Genomic DNA, 16,223 nt, shown 5'->3' with positions numbered 1-16,223 from the left:
ATGCAAGCGTGAGGTCTCCTCGAGAGGGAGGAAGAAGGGGGTCTTCTCCCCCCACACTTTGCCTTTGATTGCAACACTGCAGCCCACTAAGCTCTCGGGGTGCGGCTCCCTCTCGCCCACCCACTCGTAAGCCTCCTAAGCGTCCTGCTCTCCTAAATCGCCGTTCTATCGCTTTGCCTCTCTCTGAATTCTTCCTGTGCCGAGACGTCCTGAGCCAGCGCTCCTTGGAGCTCCCGGGATGCGTCTCGGTGATTTCCGTGGCACCCACGCCAGCGACTGGAGCAGGGACCGTTCCCCTCTCAGCTGTTGGCACCGTCTCTCCTTCAGGTCAGCAGCGGTTTTCTCGCCGCTCTGAGGAAGGGTGCAGGAGCTCAGGGAGACGGTTACACTCCGAGTGCGGAACTGGGAAGCCATCCCCGGAGAGGTCCGAGGGCCAGGTGTGCGAAGGCCCACATGGTTCCGTCCACTTGCATTGCTAGTTTCGGCCTCAAACCTGCCTCTTCCGAGCAGCCTGCCTTGCTTAATCCCTTCATGCATAATAAACGCTTGTCTTGAAGCATTTTGTTTCCTTGTCCAATGGGAGTGTTTGGGGGTGAGCGTCCCCCGAGTCAGGGTCCTCTGCTTACCTTCGAGAGACTCCTTTTCCGTCCGTGACCACTGAGGATGACAGCGACACCACTAAGCGGTGACGTTTAAAGAAACACTCTCTGGTGCTCTGCGCTCAGTAATCTCATTTAATCTTGGAAAAACCCACGCGAAGTGAGCGCTATTACAAATGGACGAATTGAGGGGGAGAGGACCCGGGGGACTCAGTGAGCCTGCCTGGGGACGCAGTGGGAAACTACAGGTGGGACCCTGACTGCCTCCCAGCGCCCCTGGCCCCACCTCCCGCCTCCTGCTTTTGCCTCCTTCCCTTCATTCCCAAGACCTCTTCAGTCCAGCCAGCCTCTGACCTAATTCACCTTCATGGGCCTGAGCGTCGGGCGGGGAGAGGCTGCCGCTCCCGGTCAAAGTGGGGAAAGCGGGCGCAGGGATGGGAAGAGCCAGGCTCCAGGGCACAGAGCCTCGAGAGGGGTGGCCAGGTCCCTGAGGGCATGGGCCATGTGTCTCTGCGGACCCCGGCTCTCAGCTCACAGCCGCGCCAACCAGCTAAACTGCAGGCCTGAGTTTTACACCCCGGGGCTTCCTGCCGACTCTGCAGAATCGTCCTGCCCACATACCTGGCCCTCCTCCCTGCAGCTCCTGCCGCCAAGACCCTGCGGCGGAGACCAGGGCGAATTCCTGCCCCAGCACCAGCACCCAGCAGGCCTCCCCTAACTACAACCGCAGCAGCCCCGCGCAGCAGGAGGCGGAACAGGCCGGGATGCAGGAGACGGCGAGCCGCAAAGCCGTTTCTAAAAAGGGGCAGTAGAAGTTTTGGGTTTCAGATGGTCTTCCTGGGGAAGAGAGTAGCAGAGACAGGAAATCTCAGTAGCAGACACGACAAAGGCTACAGCGTGCAGACTGCCCTCAGACGAAAACACCTCCGCTTGTGCAAACAGAGGACGCCCTGGCGGGGGCCGAGCCCTCCCCTCGCCATGCCAGCCTCGCCCCAGCTCCTGGGGGAGGCGGAGGGGCCCGCTACAATAGACTGTTTTGTCTACGTTGTTGCAAATGTTTATAATACTTCTCCGTTTGGGCCGCGGGAGGTGTGCGCCACGCCCCCCTCCTCCTCCCCCGACGGGGCTGCGAGTGTGCTGGGGAGAGGCGGCCATGTGCCTGGGCCCGGGGCATCCGTGTGCTCGGCAGGGCATCGGCTACTCCGCAGGGTCTGGAAGCCGAGCCCAGGCCCCGAGAGGCCAGTGTGGGCCTATACCGGCCCAGCCCCCGCCTCGCCCAGCCCCTGCCTCGCCTGCACTGGGCGCTGCAGCCTCCCTGACTGTGTCGCCTAGGTGAACCCTGGGCACCCAAACCCACATGTCCAGGGAGCTGCCCATCCTTCTGCAGATGCCCTGCCATGCGGGGAGCTGCTAGCCGTGGGGGCTGGATGCCCCATAAAACACAGGACATTGGGTTACATTTAAATTTCAGAGGAAGAGAGTCATTTTTAGGTAGGTCTCCTGCAAGCGTGCCCCAAATTTAAGACACACTGAGGCAAGATAATCATCTACTATCTGAAATTCAAATAGAACCAGGCATCCTGTATTTTATCTGCAACCCTACCCGTGTGGCTATTGATGTTCAGATCAATTAGACTCAGCTGGCATTTAAAGAGCCAGCTCTGCCAGGCGCGTTTGAGAGGCTCACGGGCCTGTGCGTCCGGCGGATGCTGCCTGGGCCGGGGGAGCGTCTCTACCGCTAAAGCAAGTTCCGCGGCACGTCACCGCTCGAGGCCTCCAGTGACATCTCAGAGGATGTTTTCAGGCATTCACTGTTGGAAGTCTCAGGACTCGGGGACCCCAGTCCTCCCTGCCTCGGGGCTGGGTGGGAGAGGCAGTCCTGTCTGGAGCCCAAGGTGGCCCGGGATGGCCTGGGGTGGGGCGCTTCCTGCACCAGGGACCTGAGTCTCAGATTCCAGGGACCTGAAGACCCCAGGAGTCCCTGACACTGATTGGAGGTGCTGGAGCCTGAAGGCGATAGCACTTGGCCCTCGTCGGTCTTGGGGTGTGGAGGAGGCTGCCTCTCTTCCCGGTCCCCTTCCTGGGCACTCCCCTCTGACCCTTGGGTAGACCCCTCAGCCCCTTGGGTAGACCCCTTCACCCCACAAGATGCCAAAGTGTTCCTTCAAGCCAGAAGAAGACGCCTCTGGGATGTCTGGCAAGACCCCGGGCACCACTACCAACTCAGTGGTCTGTGCCCAAGGGACGAGGGCCAGCTGCCACCTCCCCGGCCGTCAGGGTCCTCATCTGCAAAGTGGGCTCAGGACCCGCCCCTGGGACCCTCCGAGGGGTTCTCCGCGGGGGCCAGCGGTGCTCAGGAGGGGCGCAGTCGGGCCTGGAGCCCGAGAGGCAGACGGGGCTGAGTCCTGGAGCGCGCCTCCTAATTGTCCATGACTTACAGACTTGGCCAGGCTCCCAGACGGCCTCATAAATCAGGGCAGCCGCAGTGAGCAGCCTGTGGGTGCAGCCCCTACGCGCCTGGCAGGCCCCTGCCTCCTCCCTGCTCGGGAGCAGGCTGCGGCCTCCAACTTTCCAGGCGCTGCACTGCCGCGGGGCTGGGAGCCGGGGCGTGCTCACTGGGGGGGCCCGGGGGGGCTGGGCGGGAGGTGATGGGTTGAGGGGATGGTCGGGGGATGGCGGCAGGCAGTGGGCAGAGGCCAGCCACCTTGCAGATTTATGGAGTGATGCTGCCTGGCTCCCCCGACCCGAGCGGCCCCCAGAGCCTGTCCTTACCACCTGGTGCTGAGCCGGGAATCTCCCCCTGCAGAACTGGGAGACGGGACCAGAGGGGCAGACCTGAAGTCTCTTCAGGTGTGTGTGCATGTCTGTGTGTGCACACGTGTGCTCACACCCCCATAGCAAGCCCGAAGCCGATCAAGGCGTCACCTGCCCGCCCCTGGGCCCGCCTGTGGGGCCGCGTCTGGCTGATGGCCCTGGAGCTGTGACGAGCCAGCTCTCGCCCCACGAGGCTTGGCGAGGACCCTGAGTGCAGGCAGGCTACTTTGTCGCTAGCGGAAAGGGGTGGGGCCAGGGCCGGGTTGTGGGTGTCCAGGCCCCCCAGGATGCGGGACCCCTGGGCAGTCAAGGGGGCCCACGGACACGGAGGCTGGGCTGTGGGGTCCGCCTGGTCCCCCGCCCTCGGGGCCAGCTCTCTCCCGGCCCCTGAAGCGTGGCTGGGGTGACTTGAGGACACGCCAGGGGCTGCCCCCTGTGGTGGGCACAGACGTGGGTAGCTGCACGTCTGGAAACACAAACAGGCCCCAGACAGGTGTAGGTAACTTCCTGCCTGATGGATGTGCCCGGATCATTCGGGAAGCTGGGAGCCTCGGCTTTGTGAGGTGATGTCTGGGCAGCCAGCTCCCGCCCCCACCGCCGGGCGGTGCCAGCGGGCCCTGAATGGGAGCGGGCTGACCTCTGCACATGGTGGCAAGCCCTGCCCCGTGGGGCCAGTCTGGGGGCCCGGCGGTCTTGCTAGGGGTTCTGGACCCGGGCCCACCCTGGGTGGGATCTCGAAAGCCCTGAGGGCACTCCTGAGTGAGGTTCCCCTAAGTGGTGCCAGGCCCGGTGACTGTGGGCTGAGGTCAGTGCTGCCGTCTCGAGCTCTGGGCCGGAAGAATCCCATGGGCAGAGGAGCCGGGCAGGCTACAGTCCATGGGGTCTCGGAGTTGGACGTGACTGAGTGACTTTCATACTATAACCTTAACCCTACATCACTTTCCAACCTTCTCTCCCATCAAAGTAGGGTACCTCTGTGCCTTGAACTTGCCATCTACTCAGACTTGCTTTGAGGACTGGATGAAATGATGAGGGTGGACAGGACATGGAGATGGCTTGATTCAGGGGCCTGGCGGGAAGGGCAGCAAGCGCCAGAGTGGCCTGGCTGACCCTGGCGAGCTGAGCCTAAGGCACAGCTCAGGAGTGGGGAGACCGGTTGCCAAGAGAAAGCAGGTGGCAGGTGACGTGGGGAGCACACGGCCAGGGGCGGCGGGCAGGCCCCTTGTCGCTGGGACTGGGCGGGTTGTAGGGGGACAGACGCTGGCTCCAGGGCTCTGCAGACACTCCCATCTGCCAGGACCTTGGCCTAGGAGAAGGGAGAAAGTTCTTTTCTTTCCAGCGTGGTGCTTAGCACCCAGTACAAACCAAATGAGTGGATTCTCAAGAAGCGCCCGGCCTGTGCTTCCCGAAGCCCTGGAGAGGCCTCAGGCTCCGAGGAGGGATGTTCCTCCAGGTCGGGCAGGACGGGGCGCTCTTGGCAGGCCGGGGACAGGGCAGGGCGGGGCTCAGAGCCAGAATGCACGGTCAGATGCAGGCACAGCAGAGGGTGGAGCAGTCCAGCTTGGCGGGGGCCCCTGCACTTCCGGCCTTCTTGTTGACCTTGGGCAGCAGCAGGGTGAAGGACATGGCCAGGGCGCAGTGGTAGGAGCTGTGGACGTAGGTGTAGTCCCAGTCCTGCGGGGGCGGAGCGGGACCCGTCTGTGGCCTCAGCCCCCGCCCCAAGGCCCGTCTTCCTCCACCCGTCACACTCCCCCCCCCCCCCCCCGCCCTGGGCTTCGGGCCTGGTGAGACCTGGCACTTGCCAGGGTCAGCGCGCCCCTCCCCAACCACCCAGCTCGTCCCTGGGAGTCTGGCCAAGTATCCCCCTGAAGAGGCTTCCTGTCACTGTCCAGCGCATGGTGGTCTTGCCCTCCATGCCTAGACCACCGAAGGTCTGTGCTGACTCACCAGGGCTTTGCCGGTGGGGTGGGGCTCCTCCCCCCACCATGTCTTCCCCCCACTTTCCCCTCTTCCCCCCTCCTCCAGGTGTGGCTCCTTCAGGGCTGTGCACCAACCAAGTGCAAGCTGTCTGTACCCCCCGCCCCTGGAGATGCTGGTGGTGCCGGGGAAGGACCAGGCTGTGACTGAACGGGGGTGCTGGTGTCAGCAGGAGTGGGGTGCTGCTGGAGCCTCCTGGAGGGGTGCGGCCCCATCCAGCCTCAGGCCAAGCAGGCTGGGGCTGGCCAGGGCCTTTGTGGGGGGCTCCTTCCCCACCCCCTCCCAGAATACCTCGAAGAAGAAGCGCAACATGAGGGCCAGGGCCCCGAAGCAGAGGCCGGGGCCTATCTGCTGGGCGTACACGCTCTTGTCCGGAAACAGGCGCCGCGTCTCCTTCATCTGCTGCAGCTGCGGGGACGGGGCCAAAGGGAGAGCCTCAGGCCCCAGCCGCGGGCACTCGCACCCCGGGCACCCTCGGGGGGGCGGGGAGCGGGGCTCGGGGAGGGGCCCAGACGCATCGGGCTCCATGGCTGCAGGACCCACGGGAGGCCCTGCCTGGGTGGGCGGACTGCGGCTGCCCTCAGCCCCTTGACCCCAGAAAGACCCCCTGCCCCATCTGCCTCTTGGAGAAACCCTTCAAATTTCCAGCCCCAGGAGACCAGTTGCATGGTGTTCTCCAGCCAAAGGGTGACGGCGGTGTGGGACCCGCCCTCCAGCGTGACCGCAGGAGAGAGTGGGGTGCGTGTGGCCGACCCCGCGAGACCTCTGGCCACTTTCAAAGTGGACCGACTCATCATAGCATTTCTTAGACAAACCTTCCCAGCACGTGAGACGGCTGTGCCTCAGCTGGGCTGCCTAGAGTAAGACTCAAGTAGAAAGTAGAGACGTGGGTTCACATTCGCTAAACAGATGAAGAAGAAGCAGGTCCACGTCCCGAGAACCCGAGCCGCGACTGCCACAGCCGGCAGGGCGTTTCGGATTCCAGCAAGGGAGCCCGCTGTCACACACACTCTGGGTGGCGGACACCCCACCTCCAGCGTCTCACAGAGACTGTGAGTAGCTTCCTGCTGGGTCAGGGCCGGTTTTGCCGAGAAATAAATCCTGCACCGATATCTGGTGTTAAGTTTTCTGGAATTTTCCACCACTGGTGAGGACTCAGGACCTGCAAAGTCGCAGGTGGTGTGCGGGCACGGCTAGACAGTGTGACTCTGAGCGCAGGTGCCCGGGGACCCAGGAGGCCTCCTTCAGCCCACCCAGCACCTTGGAACTCGAGGCCCCTGCCCCAGGGGGTGCCCGGCCTGGCCCCTCCCCCAGCTCTGGTCACCCATCTCTCTGCCTTCCTCTCCCTGACCGTTGCTCAGGAAGGGACAAGGCTCCGGGAGAAAAATGCACCCTCATTCCAGGAAACAACTGCCCTGGAAAAGCCAAAATAAGCTGCACATTCAATGGTCTAGAAAACACAATCTGAGCCCCAGATGGAGGGAGGCAGGCAGCCTGGGTCCCCGTGGGGCTTCACGGGGGCACAGGCAAGGGACTGCTCTCCCGGCTAATTAGAATCCAGCCCAGAGCCAGACGGGTCAAGATTCTGGAGGAGGGACAGCCCTTCAGGGCAGAACAAGGAGCCTTTATCCCACTTCCTGCCAGGGAGGGAGTGAATTATCAGAGAGGGGAGCTCTCTGTGTTTATGCATTCCAGAATGTTAATTAACGTGGCCCTTCCTCGGGTCCAGACAAGTCAGACCCCAGCGCGCTGCCTCCCCTCGCCTCTCTGAGGGCCTCCCGGGTCAGCGTGGGGCCAGCTTGGCTTGCCCGAGATGTGAGGAGTCACAGCCTGGCCTTGCTTGTCCTGCCGTGACTTCTTGTCAAGTCGCTGACCTCCCAGCCTTGCTTTCTTCACTAACCAGACGGCAAACTAAATCCTCCACTCTCTGGGCACAGGGAGGAGGGCGGCGTTTGGACCTCATTTTCCCTCCCCAGACTGCACAGTGGGTCACTGGGCACCTTCTCATCCTCTGCCCAGCCCCACCTCTTTCCCAGGTCTGTGTCTGGTCCCCTCGAGGCGCAGTTCCTTAACCCTGCCCTGGGGGCCCAGGAAGTACCCTGGGTCTACTCTGCCAAACACCTTCTTTCACTTGGACTAGTTTGCGTGGGTTTCAGTCCTTGCAGCCAGGAGGGCCCTCAGATGGGCGAGGCCTGGGGACCGTATGTAAAAGGCCTTGTGAGTGTTAGATTCCTGTGTGCCCAGCGAAGGGCCATCGGTGTTGGAAACTCTGGCTCAGGCTGCTTGCGTGCTCACGAGTGACCCCGTCTTCCTGTGGACCTCACACTACATCCTCCCTTTTCATTGGAACCAGGCTGAAGGCTCACCTCCTCCAGGAAGTCTTCCCAGATTAACCCAGGCCACTTCCAATTGACGCTGCATCTCTAAACCAGCCATTCTCTTCAATAATAATAACGATAGCGATGCCTATAATAGCAGCTCCTATTTGCTGAGCATATTAAAAGCCAGGTTCCATGCCAGTCCTTGGAGTGCTTTATCTCAGTTAATCTTTGAACCGACCCCTGTGAAGCAGGTACTGAACTGTAACACCCATTTCACAGATACGGAAAATGCGGCAGAGAGATTAAGTAACTTGGGTTAGATCCAGCGCTGGTGAGTCCAGACATGATACAAACTAGGTCTGCAAGGCGGGGGCAGCCGACAGTCACTTCCTGTGCGTTAGCTGAGGCCCTGTGTCCAGCCTGCTGACCCACGAGATGGGAGGTGGGTTGAGACCCCAAGAGGGAAGAGTCTCCGCCAGGGGAGGCGGCCCGAGCGTTGAGGCTCGCACGTACGCACCCACTTGGCCGCGATGATGAGGATGGCCGAGCCGATGGGGCCAGAGTACACCCCGTAGCCCCAGCGGTCGTGGTAGATCCGCACGGCGATGGTCAGGACACCAAACATCACGAAAGTGGACCGCTTAGGCTCATCGAAGTCGGCCAGCGCTGCGGGGGAGAGAGCGGGGTGAGGTGAGGGGCCTTTTCTAGACGCACGGTTTCCAATGGTTATGAAAAATGGGAGTCGAGGCACTGATGTCCTGCGTGCGCTTTCTCTCAGGGGAGCGGAGGGGTGGGCTGTCAGCAGGCCGGCCTGGGTGGACGGCGGGCAGTGGGGCATCCTGACCCCCTCGTGCAGGGCTGGGCTGCGGGCGGCGGCCACTCACCCATCAGTGAGACCCACATGCTGAGGGCCGTCCCGTAGATGCTGAAGTACTCCAGGACGTCGTGGCGCAGGAGGCAAAGCAGCGAGAGGCCGGGCCCGGCGCAGGCGTGGTGGAGCTGCGGGGGCCACGACGGGGGGTCAGCAGGGAGGCAGAGCGCCGGGGCCCCAGGCCCTGCGAGCCGGCACCTCAGGCGGGCCGCTGAACGGTCCCAGGCCTCTGTCTCCCCATCCGAAAAATGGGGGCGCTCTGAACCGTTCTCCCATAGGGTCCCCCAAAGCCCCACTGAGGTGGGGGCCCTCCCACACGCTCCACACATTCCCTCAGCATCTGCTCAGCTGAGGCCAGAGCCTTTTCCCTTGGGTTCCAGTCTGCTCTCCCCTGGTCAGAGTGGGGACACCTCCTCTCCCGCAAGTGACCCTTCTGACCACTGAGCCTCTGGAGCCCTGGGAGGGGGGCTGGTGAAGACGCAGGCGCAGACCTAGCCTGCAAGTTGCCCTGTCTGCCGGTCAGGGTGGAGGTTGGAGGCTTGCTTTCTTAAGAAGCTCCCAGGCTGGTCTCAGGGTGCTGCCAGAAGGAAACCCATTTTGAGAACGACCGGCTGGAGACTCTCAGGTTCTGTCTGAGTGAGGACAGATGGCAGAGACGCCCCCCCTCACCAACCCCACACCCACCCGTGTGCAGGCGCTGAACTCGGCGCCTCGTCTCAGCCCCCGGCCTGACTCCGACGGTCGTCTCTCCACATCGACTTTGAAAGCAAAGGGCCAGTATTCTCAAAGCCGTCCACTTATTTCTGGACAACTCTCTCCTTTGGCGTACGCGTTTCATCATTTTCAGCAATATTTAATTATGTGATGTAATTATTTTGACAAGCTCAAGGGCATAAACAGTCTTGGGGACCAGCACAATGGACTCTTGGTTAACCCGGCTCAGCAGGATGGAGAGGCGTGCAGGAGGGCAGTCCACGTCTGGAGATGCCAGGGGCGCTGTGGTGAGGGGTGGGGTGGGGTCAGAGGGAGCCTTGGGTTACCTGGTGCCTCGAGCCAAGGTGAGGGCAGCTTAGAGCTTCCACTGGCTGCAGCTGTATGCGACCTAAAGCTGCGGGCACCGAGGCGGCATTAACAGAGATATAGTGTCCAGAGCAGGGGAGGAGAGAGTGCTGCTCCTGTCTGTCCGGTCAGACCTAACTACAGGACCATGCTGAGCTTTGGGTGCCACGCCCTTTGAAGAGACACAGGGAAAGAAAAGGTGAAGGGGAGGAACCACGTGGTGGATATGACTGGCGCAGGAAAGAGCAGAAGCTTCAGGTGGGGCCTGATTAGGGTGCTCACCACACCAGGATAGAGGAAGGAGAACGCTTGCCCCCCTGCATGGCTCTGGCCGGCAGGGCCAGACTCTGAGAGTGACGCGGGTCCCCTTCTCCCCCAGCCCCAGCCCCAGCCCCATCCCAGTCCCATCGTCCGCTGTCTCTTATGCATTCAAAGCTCCCGTAATACACGGGTCACTGTGTGGGACGGAAGACCTCATCGCTCTGAAATTCTGGATGCGGTCTGTGCCCTCGATCCCGACTGCCTTGTCCCAGCCATGACCCCAGCTCGCAGCAGAGCTGGCTTGCCCTCGGCCAAAGGCTTGCCTGTGAACTCGGATTCAAGGAGGCGGGGTTTGGAGCAGTTTGGAGGAGAGCTGGCCCAGGAAGGGACCTGCCCCCTGGGCCCATGGTTCACTGCTGCGGGACAGGTGGGGCAGGTCAGCTTCAAGGAGGGACCACGTGCCCAGGAGCAGGGAGGCGCGGCAGTGGGCACTCGGCCTCTGCATCTGCCAGGACGTGGCTCCGTGTGGCCCTGGCGGGGGTGGGGTGGGGCGTGGGGCTGGGGGCCTGGCAGGGAATGCATGGCCTCAGGTCCTGGCCGCGAGCTCGGAGGGGCAGCTGACGGCCCCTGGGGCCAGGGGGGGCTTCTGTCACGTGGTGACCAGAGCCCCTCGCCCATGGGGTGGTGTGGGCCAGGGAGTTCCACGGGACTGGGCGCACAGCGGGGCGTTCAGCCGGCTCACACCTTCTGGTCGGGACACAGAAGATGCCACGTGGGAGGAAGAAGCGGGGATGGTATCGGCTGTACACCAACACAGAATTCAAAGGGGAGCGATGGTGCCTCCAGGGGCTCCGGAGAAAGGGGCTGAGCGAGTCTTTGTGGCCAGAGGACATTTGTCATGGAGGCAGCTGGCCCTGTCCCTCTGGCGGGGCAGGGTGGGGCTGGTGGGGTGGGTGGAGCAGGCCTCTGAAGCCAGCCTCGAAGGCAGCTGCGGGGCCAGCTCACCCCGGCAGGGAGGGGGGGCCCGGCAGTGACCGTGGTTTCCTGGGCCGGGTCTATCGTGGGCTCTTGGAGGACGAGACCTCGGCTCCTCTGCCCGGCCGCAGGCCCTCGTCCCTGCGGAGAAGCCCCCTGCCTGCCTGGCCCCAGTCTCCCACCTGCTGGGCAGACCTCCTGGCCCTCACCCAAGCCGGGGTCCTGAAGGGGGGAGGGAAGATGCCGCGAATGAGCAGGGAGGGGCTGGTGCTGGGGAATCGAGCTGCCCGGGGCAGGGGGCAGGCCACCTCCCACACAGAGCTCGGGGTCACTGACCTCCCCCCGAGCATGCCGCCCCAGGGAGGTGGGCTTCAGTCAAGGCTGGGACTGACGGAGTATGCTGGGGAGTCAGCGGGGCCACTCAGGGGGGTCCACTGGGGAGAGTGGTGGAAGGAGCTTCAGAGGGACGGGGGTAAGGGGCAGGACGGCACTAAGGCATAGAGAGATGACGGGTGGGTGGGTGGATGGCTGGACAGGCAGGTAGAGAGGCGACTGGTAACATACATGTATGGATGACTGATCACAGAGAGTGCATATGTAGGGAGGTGGACAGACAGCTAGACAGAAGCCAGCGGGATGGATCCATAGAGCCAGGGAGACGCACGGAGGCTGAGGGGGACGAGGCCAGGGAGGGAGGGACCCGGAGACGCAGAGAGTCCGTTCCATGGGCGTGCAGCTCCAGAAATCGAGAGGGAGCCAGACACAGACGGAGAAACAAAGAGAAGCAGGCCCAGAGGGAGGCAGTGAGAGAATCAGAGGGAGACCCACAGGGAGGTGGGGGCGGGGGCAGGGAGCAGGGGCCAGGAGCCAGCAGCCAGAAGCATTAATAGAGCGAGAAGGGCCCAGAGAGAAGTGCAGGCCCCACGAAGGGGAGACGCGCGCACGTGAGCAGGCCGTCCGGAGCCGAGGCCTGCTGCCGCGTCCCGGAGGCAGATTCCTTGGCTCCTCATGCTCTCTGGGCCCTGCTAGCCCCCCTGCGGGGCCCGGGGTACCAGGGGGCAGGGCGGGGAGCCAGAGCCAGGAGCCACCTGGGGGGGATCGGCCAGTGACAGGAGAAGGGGAACCTTGGAGGGGCCGGGCCTGGACCGACTGTCCCTGGCCCCTGTGGGCTTGGTCTCACTCACACCAACCCTGGAGGGCCTTCCTGGCCCAGACGGGAAGACTGGGGTCCAGGGAGGCGAGGGGGTCCCCAGCCCTCCCTCCTGGGCTTTTTCTTTCACCCCCCGTCACTTTCCTCCATAACCCAACACAGGGAAGTGGTGAGAAGGCAGCCCCGACCTCCGTCCCTGGGAAGGTGCTCTGGGTGGACGGTGGGGTCCTCTCCCCGAGACTTACCGCCAGAAAGAAAGTGGTGAAGAGGTAAACCATGGCCTCCATGTGGAACCGCCTTCTGGCAGCGATGCTGACCGTGGGGAGGAAGGCCAGGCTGCTGACTGTGGGCAGCAGCAGTTTAGCCATGAGCGTCCCCATGGGCTGGGGAGGAGGGGCGGGGTGCCGGCCGCCGGGGTCCCCAGGGCAGGGAGAAGAGAGGGAGACGGACTGCTCCTTCCAGTGGGGGCCCCGGTGGCAGCTGCGGCTTAAATGCCTTGAAGGAGGCAGGGATGGGAGCGCACATGTCGAGAAGCTCATGGGGAGGGTCCAACAGCTGACGGGCCATGTGACCAGCACTTGTCTCTGTTTTTTTTGGGGATAGGTCAGAGTTGTTGATTCAGGGAGACCATACTTCTCTCCTCTGAGGCAGCCGCTCTGGAGAAAACTCCCCCGTGAGCACAGTCCCCAACGTCCAGCCACGTTCCACCCTGGCCCCTCCTCAGGGCGCTGGGGAGCCCAGAACGAGCAAGAACAGACGCTGTTACTTGAGTCACACAGGGGGGCAAGAGGTGGGAGAACCCAAGGGTTAGCCAGTTCCCCTGGAGAAGGAAACGGCCGCACACTCCAGTACTCTTGCGTGGGAAATCCCACGGATAGAGGAGCCTGGCGGGCTACAGTCCACAGGGTTGTAAGAACTGGACACAGCGCACCAATCACTACAAGGGCCTTGCAGCTAAGTCTCACATTTAACCAGCCGGTGTCCACGTCTTGCTCGCCTGCTCTCGCCCCAGACAGGTTTCCTTGGTAACTAAATGAATGAAACGAACCTTCCTTTCTGTTTGGTTACATTGATTCAAGCCTGAAGCGCACGGACCAGGAACTTCTCTATCAGGGTCCCCGAGGCAAGGCCTCCGCCAGCCCTCTCAATGTTCCTTCGGGAGATACTCTTCCCTTTTTGAAGAGGCCTGGGGGGAGCTGCCTGGCAGAGGGCCCCCCATCCTCTGGCCAAGTTACCTCTGGGTGACTCTGTGTGAGTTCCCCAGGCTGACTCTTTCCCTGGAAGGACTGCTGGGTTGATTTATTTGTTGTCAGCAAAAGGACTGCTTTCGTTACACGTTCTGAGTTTCATCCAGGTGTAAGGATGTCACTTGCAGCAGGACGCACAGACTCATAACGTGCAGCCTGGTGGGATTTGCCAAGGGCATGTGACGGCTCCGCGCCCCCTTCACTGCGGCGCCGTCCTGCAGTCCCCAGCAGAGGCAGCCTCTGCTCTGGCTCCTGGAGACACCTGTCTCGGCATAAACGGACGCATGCCGGGCACATTCTCACAGCCCCGGAACGGCCCTGGGAGTCGCCCACGGGTGTCACAAGGCTTGTTCCTGTGGTCACTGGGTGGCTGCTCTGGAGTTTGTTCTCCTGGGAATTGGAATTTGGAGAATGGGAAAAGTGTGGGGGGGGGAGGGGCAAGGCTGAGGGGTGCCCACGCTCGCCAGTCGGTGCCTCAAGCAGAGGCTGCCGGCTTGTTCCTGGCCTTCGGGGTGCGCTTGACCCACCTTTCCTTCCACCTGGGAGCTCCCTCACCCTTTCCAGAAAACTCTCTGTTTCGTTGTATGCTGGCTGGAGCCTGTTTCTGCTGCCTGCAATGAAAAGTCCTACTTGGGACATGTGGTCGCATCTTTTTCTGCCTATGTGCCTTCTTCCTAGGCACCCACACCCTCAGTGTGAAGTCCAGCGTCTCCAGGAGAACCCAGGCCATCCCTGCCCAGCTATCTCCCCTCAGCACCCCTAGCCGCCCTCGTGCGCCCAGAACCTCCTCCTGGCCTCCCTGCCTTCCTGGAAAGAGCACCCTTCCTCCACCTCTGCGTCTGGGGGGAAGGCTCGCCACCCGGCACAGGTAAGCCGACGTGCTCTGCACTGGGCCCCAACACGTTGCTCTCTCCCATCCGAGCATCCGCGCCTCTGTACGGAGCTGCTTGGGTTGTGTGTGGGGAGCTGCTTGGGTTGTGTGCCCGGGGCTCGGTTGGCCAGTTCCCCGCCCAAGCCCCGGGCAGAGCCTGGCACGTGGTGGGTGGTCAGCAGACACTGGCTGGATGAATGATTCTGTGAAAAGAATGAATCAAAGTTGGGAGAGGCGGGCGGCAGCGCGCTTCAGCCTGGCACTTAGTAGCCCTGTGCCACTCCAAATGGGAAAACCAGGCCCTGCCATGCATGCGTGCGTGCGGCTCTGGGTAAGAGGCAGGCGACTCCCGGTGAGCTGGTCACCACCTCTGCCCCCAGCCCCGGCTTCCAGGAGGAGCAGAAATCGTGCGGTGAGGACATGGATTGGACGTCAGGTGCTAGGACAGAGCTCTCTGGGGCCACAACCCCCCACTCGGAAGTGGGAAAACATCCCACAGCTGGTTTTGTGCATGAGTGTGTGTGTGTGTTTTTTTGCAGCTGTGAACTCCAGGGCCAGGGCTGAGAGCCTGGGGAAGGGAAAAAGAGAAGGGGGGAGGGGCCGGGGGTGCGGGGGAGCTGCACGGGCGTTGTAGCGATTAAGGAGGAAGGGGGCTGAGGAGGGGCCCGCCCTGAAGAAGGGAGACAGGTGGCCAGGCTGGGGCGAGGGGCTGAGGCAGAGGACCGCCCCCTCACTGCCTCTAAGGAGGGGGGTGGAGCGCAGAACGGAGGTCAGGGTGCAGCCTGCGTGTGCTCCCGGCCGAGACCTGGTGGCCTGGAGACAGACCAGCCGGCCTGGGGGAACGCTCTGAACAGGACTGGAATGACCCTCCGTTCTCACTGGTGCCAGGGCAGCGATCCGCCTGGGGAGCTGGGAGGGGGCGCAGAGCAGCAGAAGCAGGCTGGTTGCTTGGGGGTGGCACTGCCCCTGAAGGCACAGGGCAGGGAGCTGGGCTGGGAGCCCAGCTCAGCCTGGGCAGGCTCGGAGCCAGCAGAGACGTGAGCTGGCATCCCGTCCGCCCCGCTGCCTGGGGCTCTGCCTGCCAGCTGGCCTCTGATACGCCCCCCACCACCCCACCGTCAGCTGCTCTTGCTGGGGTCACCGTAGACCCCACAGGAAGCAGGCCTGGATCCTCCTGCCAGGGTGTCTGCCCCCGGGGGTTGCTTCTGAATTCACAGTGTAGCTCTCTGTCCTGCCTGACCCCTGGAGATGGGGCGGGGAGCGCTCACAGTTTCAGCCCTGCTGCCCCGTGTATCTTGAAAACCATTTACGCACACAGACATTCATTCAGCGCTGGCGCTTGCCAAGCTCTCTTCCTATTTTGTCCCTCTGGGCTGTGTCAGCGGCTGGATGTCTCTTTCTCTCCCCACTTTACAGAGGAGAAGACTGAGGCTCAGAGAGGCAGGGAGGCTGGCATTGCTCCTGGCCAAGGCACCCAACCCCTACTGCAGGCAGCATGCCCCCTGTCCCCAGCAGATGGTGCCGGTGCCAGTGAGACCTAGCAGGGTCTGGGTGGGGTGGGCCGCCTGACCGGGCAGCCCAGCCTGGGGAGCAGGGAGGGGAAGCCGACCCGCCCTCCCCTCCCCTCCGGTTTTATAGAGGTGCTGAAATGCCCGGAATGCCGCACGGCTCCCGCCTCCCGGACAGCTGCCTGTCTGCCCGGCTGGGCCTGCAGAGCAGGGCCAGCTGCTGCACTTGCGTTCTCCATGTTTTGAAGCCCCAGCCTGGAGCTCCGGTCACCCCCAAGCACGGCAGGCCTTGGCTCTGGGTGCAGGGATCCCCTGAGGCGCCTCCGGCCCCATTCCTGGGCACTGATGCTCCTGAGCCCTTTGTTGGGGCCCCCAGGCTGGTGTGCCAGCCCAGATCTCCACAACCAGCGCTGTGTCCAGCTAATGGCCGGACGCGAGCAGCTCACGCTGCCCCCAGCTCCTGCACAGCTGCCGGGTGAGCCAGGCGAGGGCTCTGCCCTCTTCGCTCAGCAGCCTTGCTGTGCCCTCTGCCCCCAGAGCCTCAGTCTCCTCACAGACGCAAGGGACGCC

The 16,223-nt window shown here is 62.9% G+C and overlaps 1 protein-coding gene across 1 annotated transcript; it reads right to left on the bottom strand.

Moving 5' to 3' along the window:
• Positions 1–714: 714 nt before the first annotated feature.
• On the bottom strand, positions 715–15,824 carry MYMK (myomaker, myoblast fusion factor). The gene is made up of 6 exons (XM_027966145.3): positions 13,802–15,824; positions 12,273–13,664; positions 8,596–8,710; positions 8,229–8,377; positions 5,682–5,798; positions 715–5,087 (listed from the first exon to the last, which is right to left on the bottom strand). Exons 2-6 carry the CDS (start codon positions 12,564–12,566, stop codon positions 4,938–4,940), a joined length of 825 nt encoding a protein of 274 aa, XP_027821946.2. The 5' UTR covers positions 12,567–13,664; positions 13,802–15,824; the 3' UTR covers positions 715–4,937.
• Between the last annotated feature and the right edge of the window lie 399 nt (positions 15,825–16,223).

Source organism: Ovis aries, chromosome 3 (genome assembly GCF_016772045.2).
Source record: "Ovis aries strain OAR_USU_Benz2616 breed Rambouillet chromosome 3, ARS-UI_Ramb_v3.0, whole genome shotgun sequence".
NCBI classification, from domain to species: Eukaryota; Metazoa; Chordata; class Mammalia; order Artiodactyla; family Bovidae; genus Ovis; species Ovis aries.
Note: the sequence above shows the minus strand (reverse complement) of the source record. Positions and strands in the feature narration are given on the sequence as shown.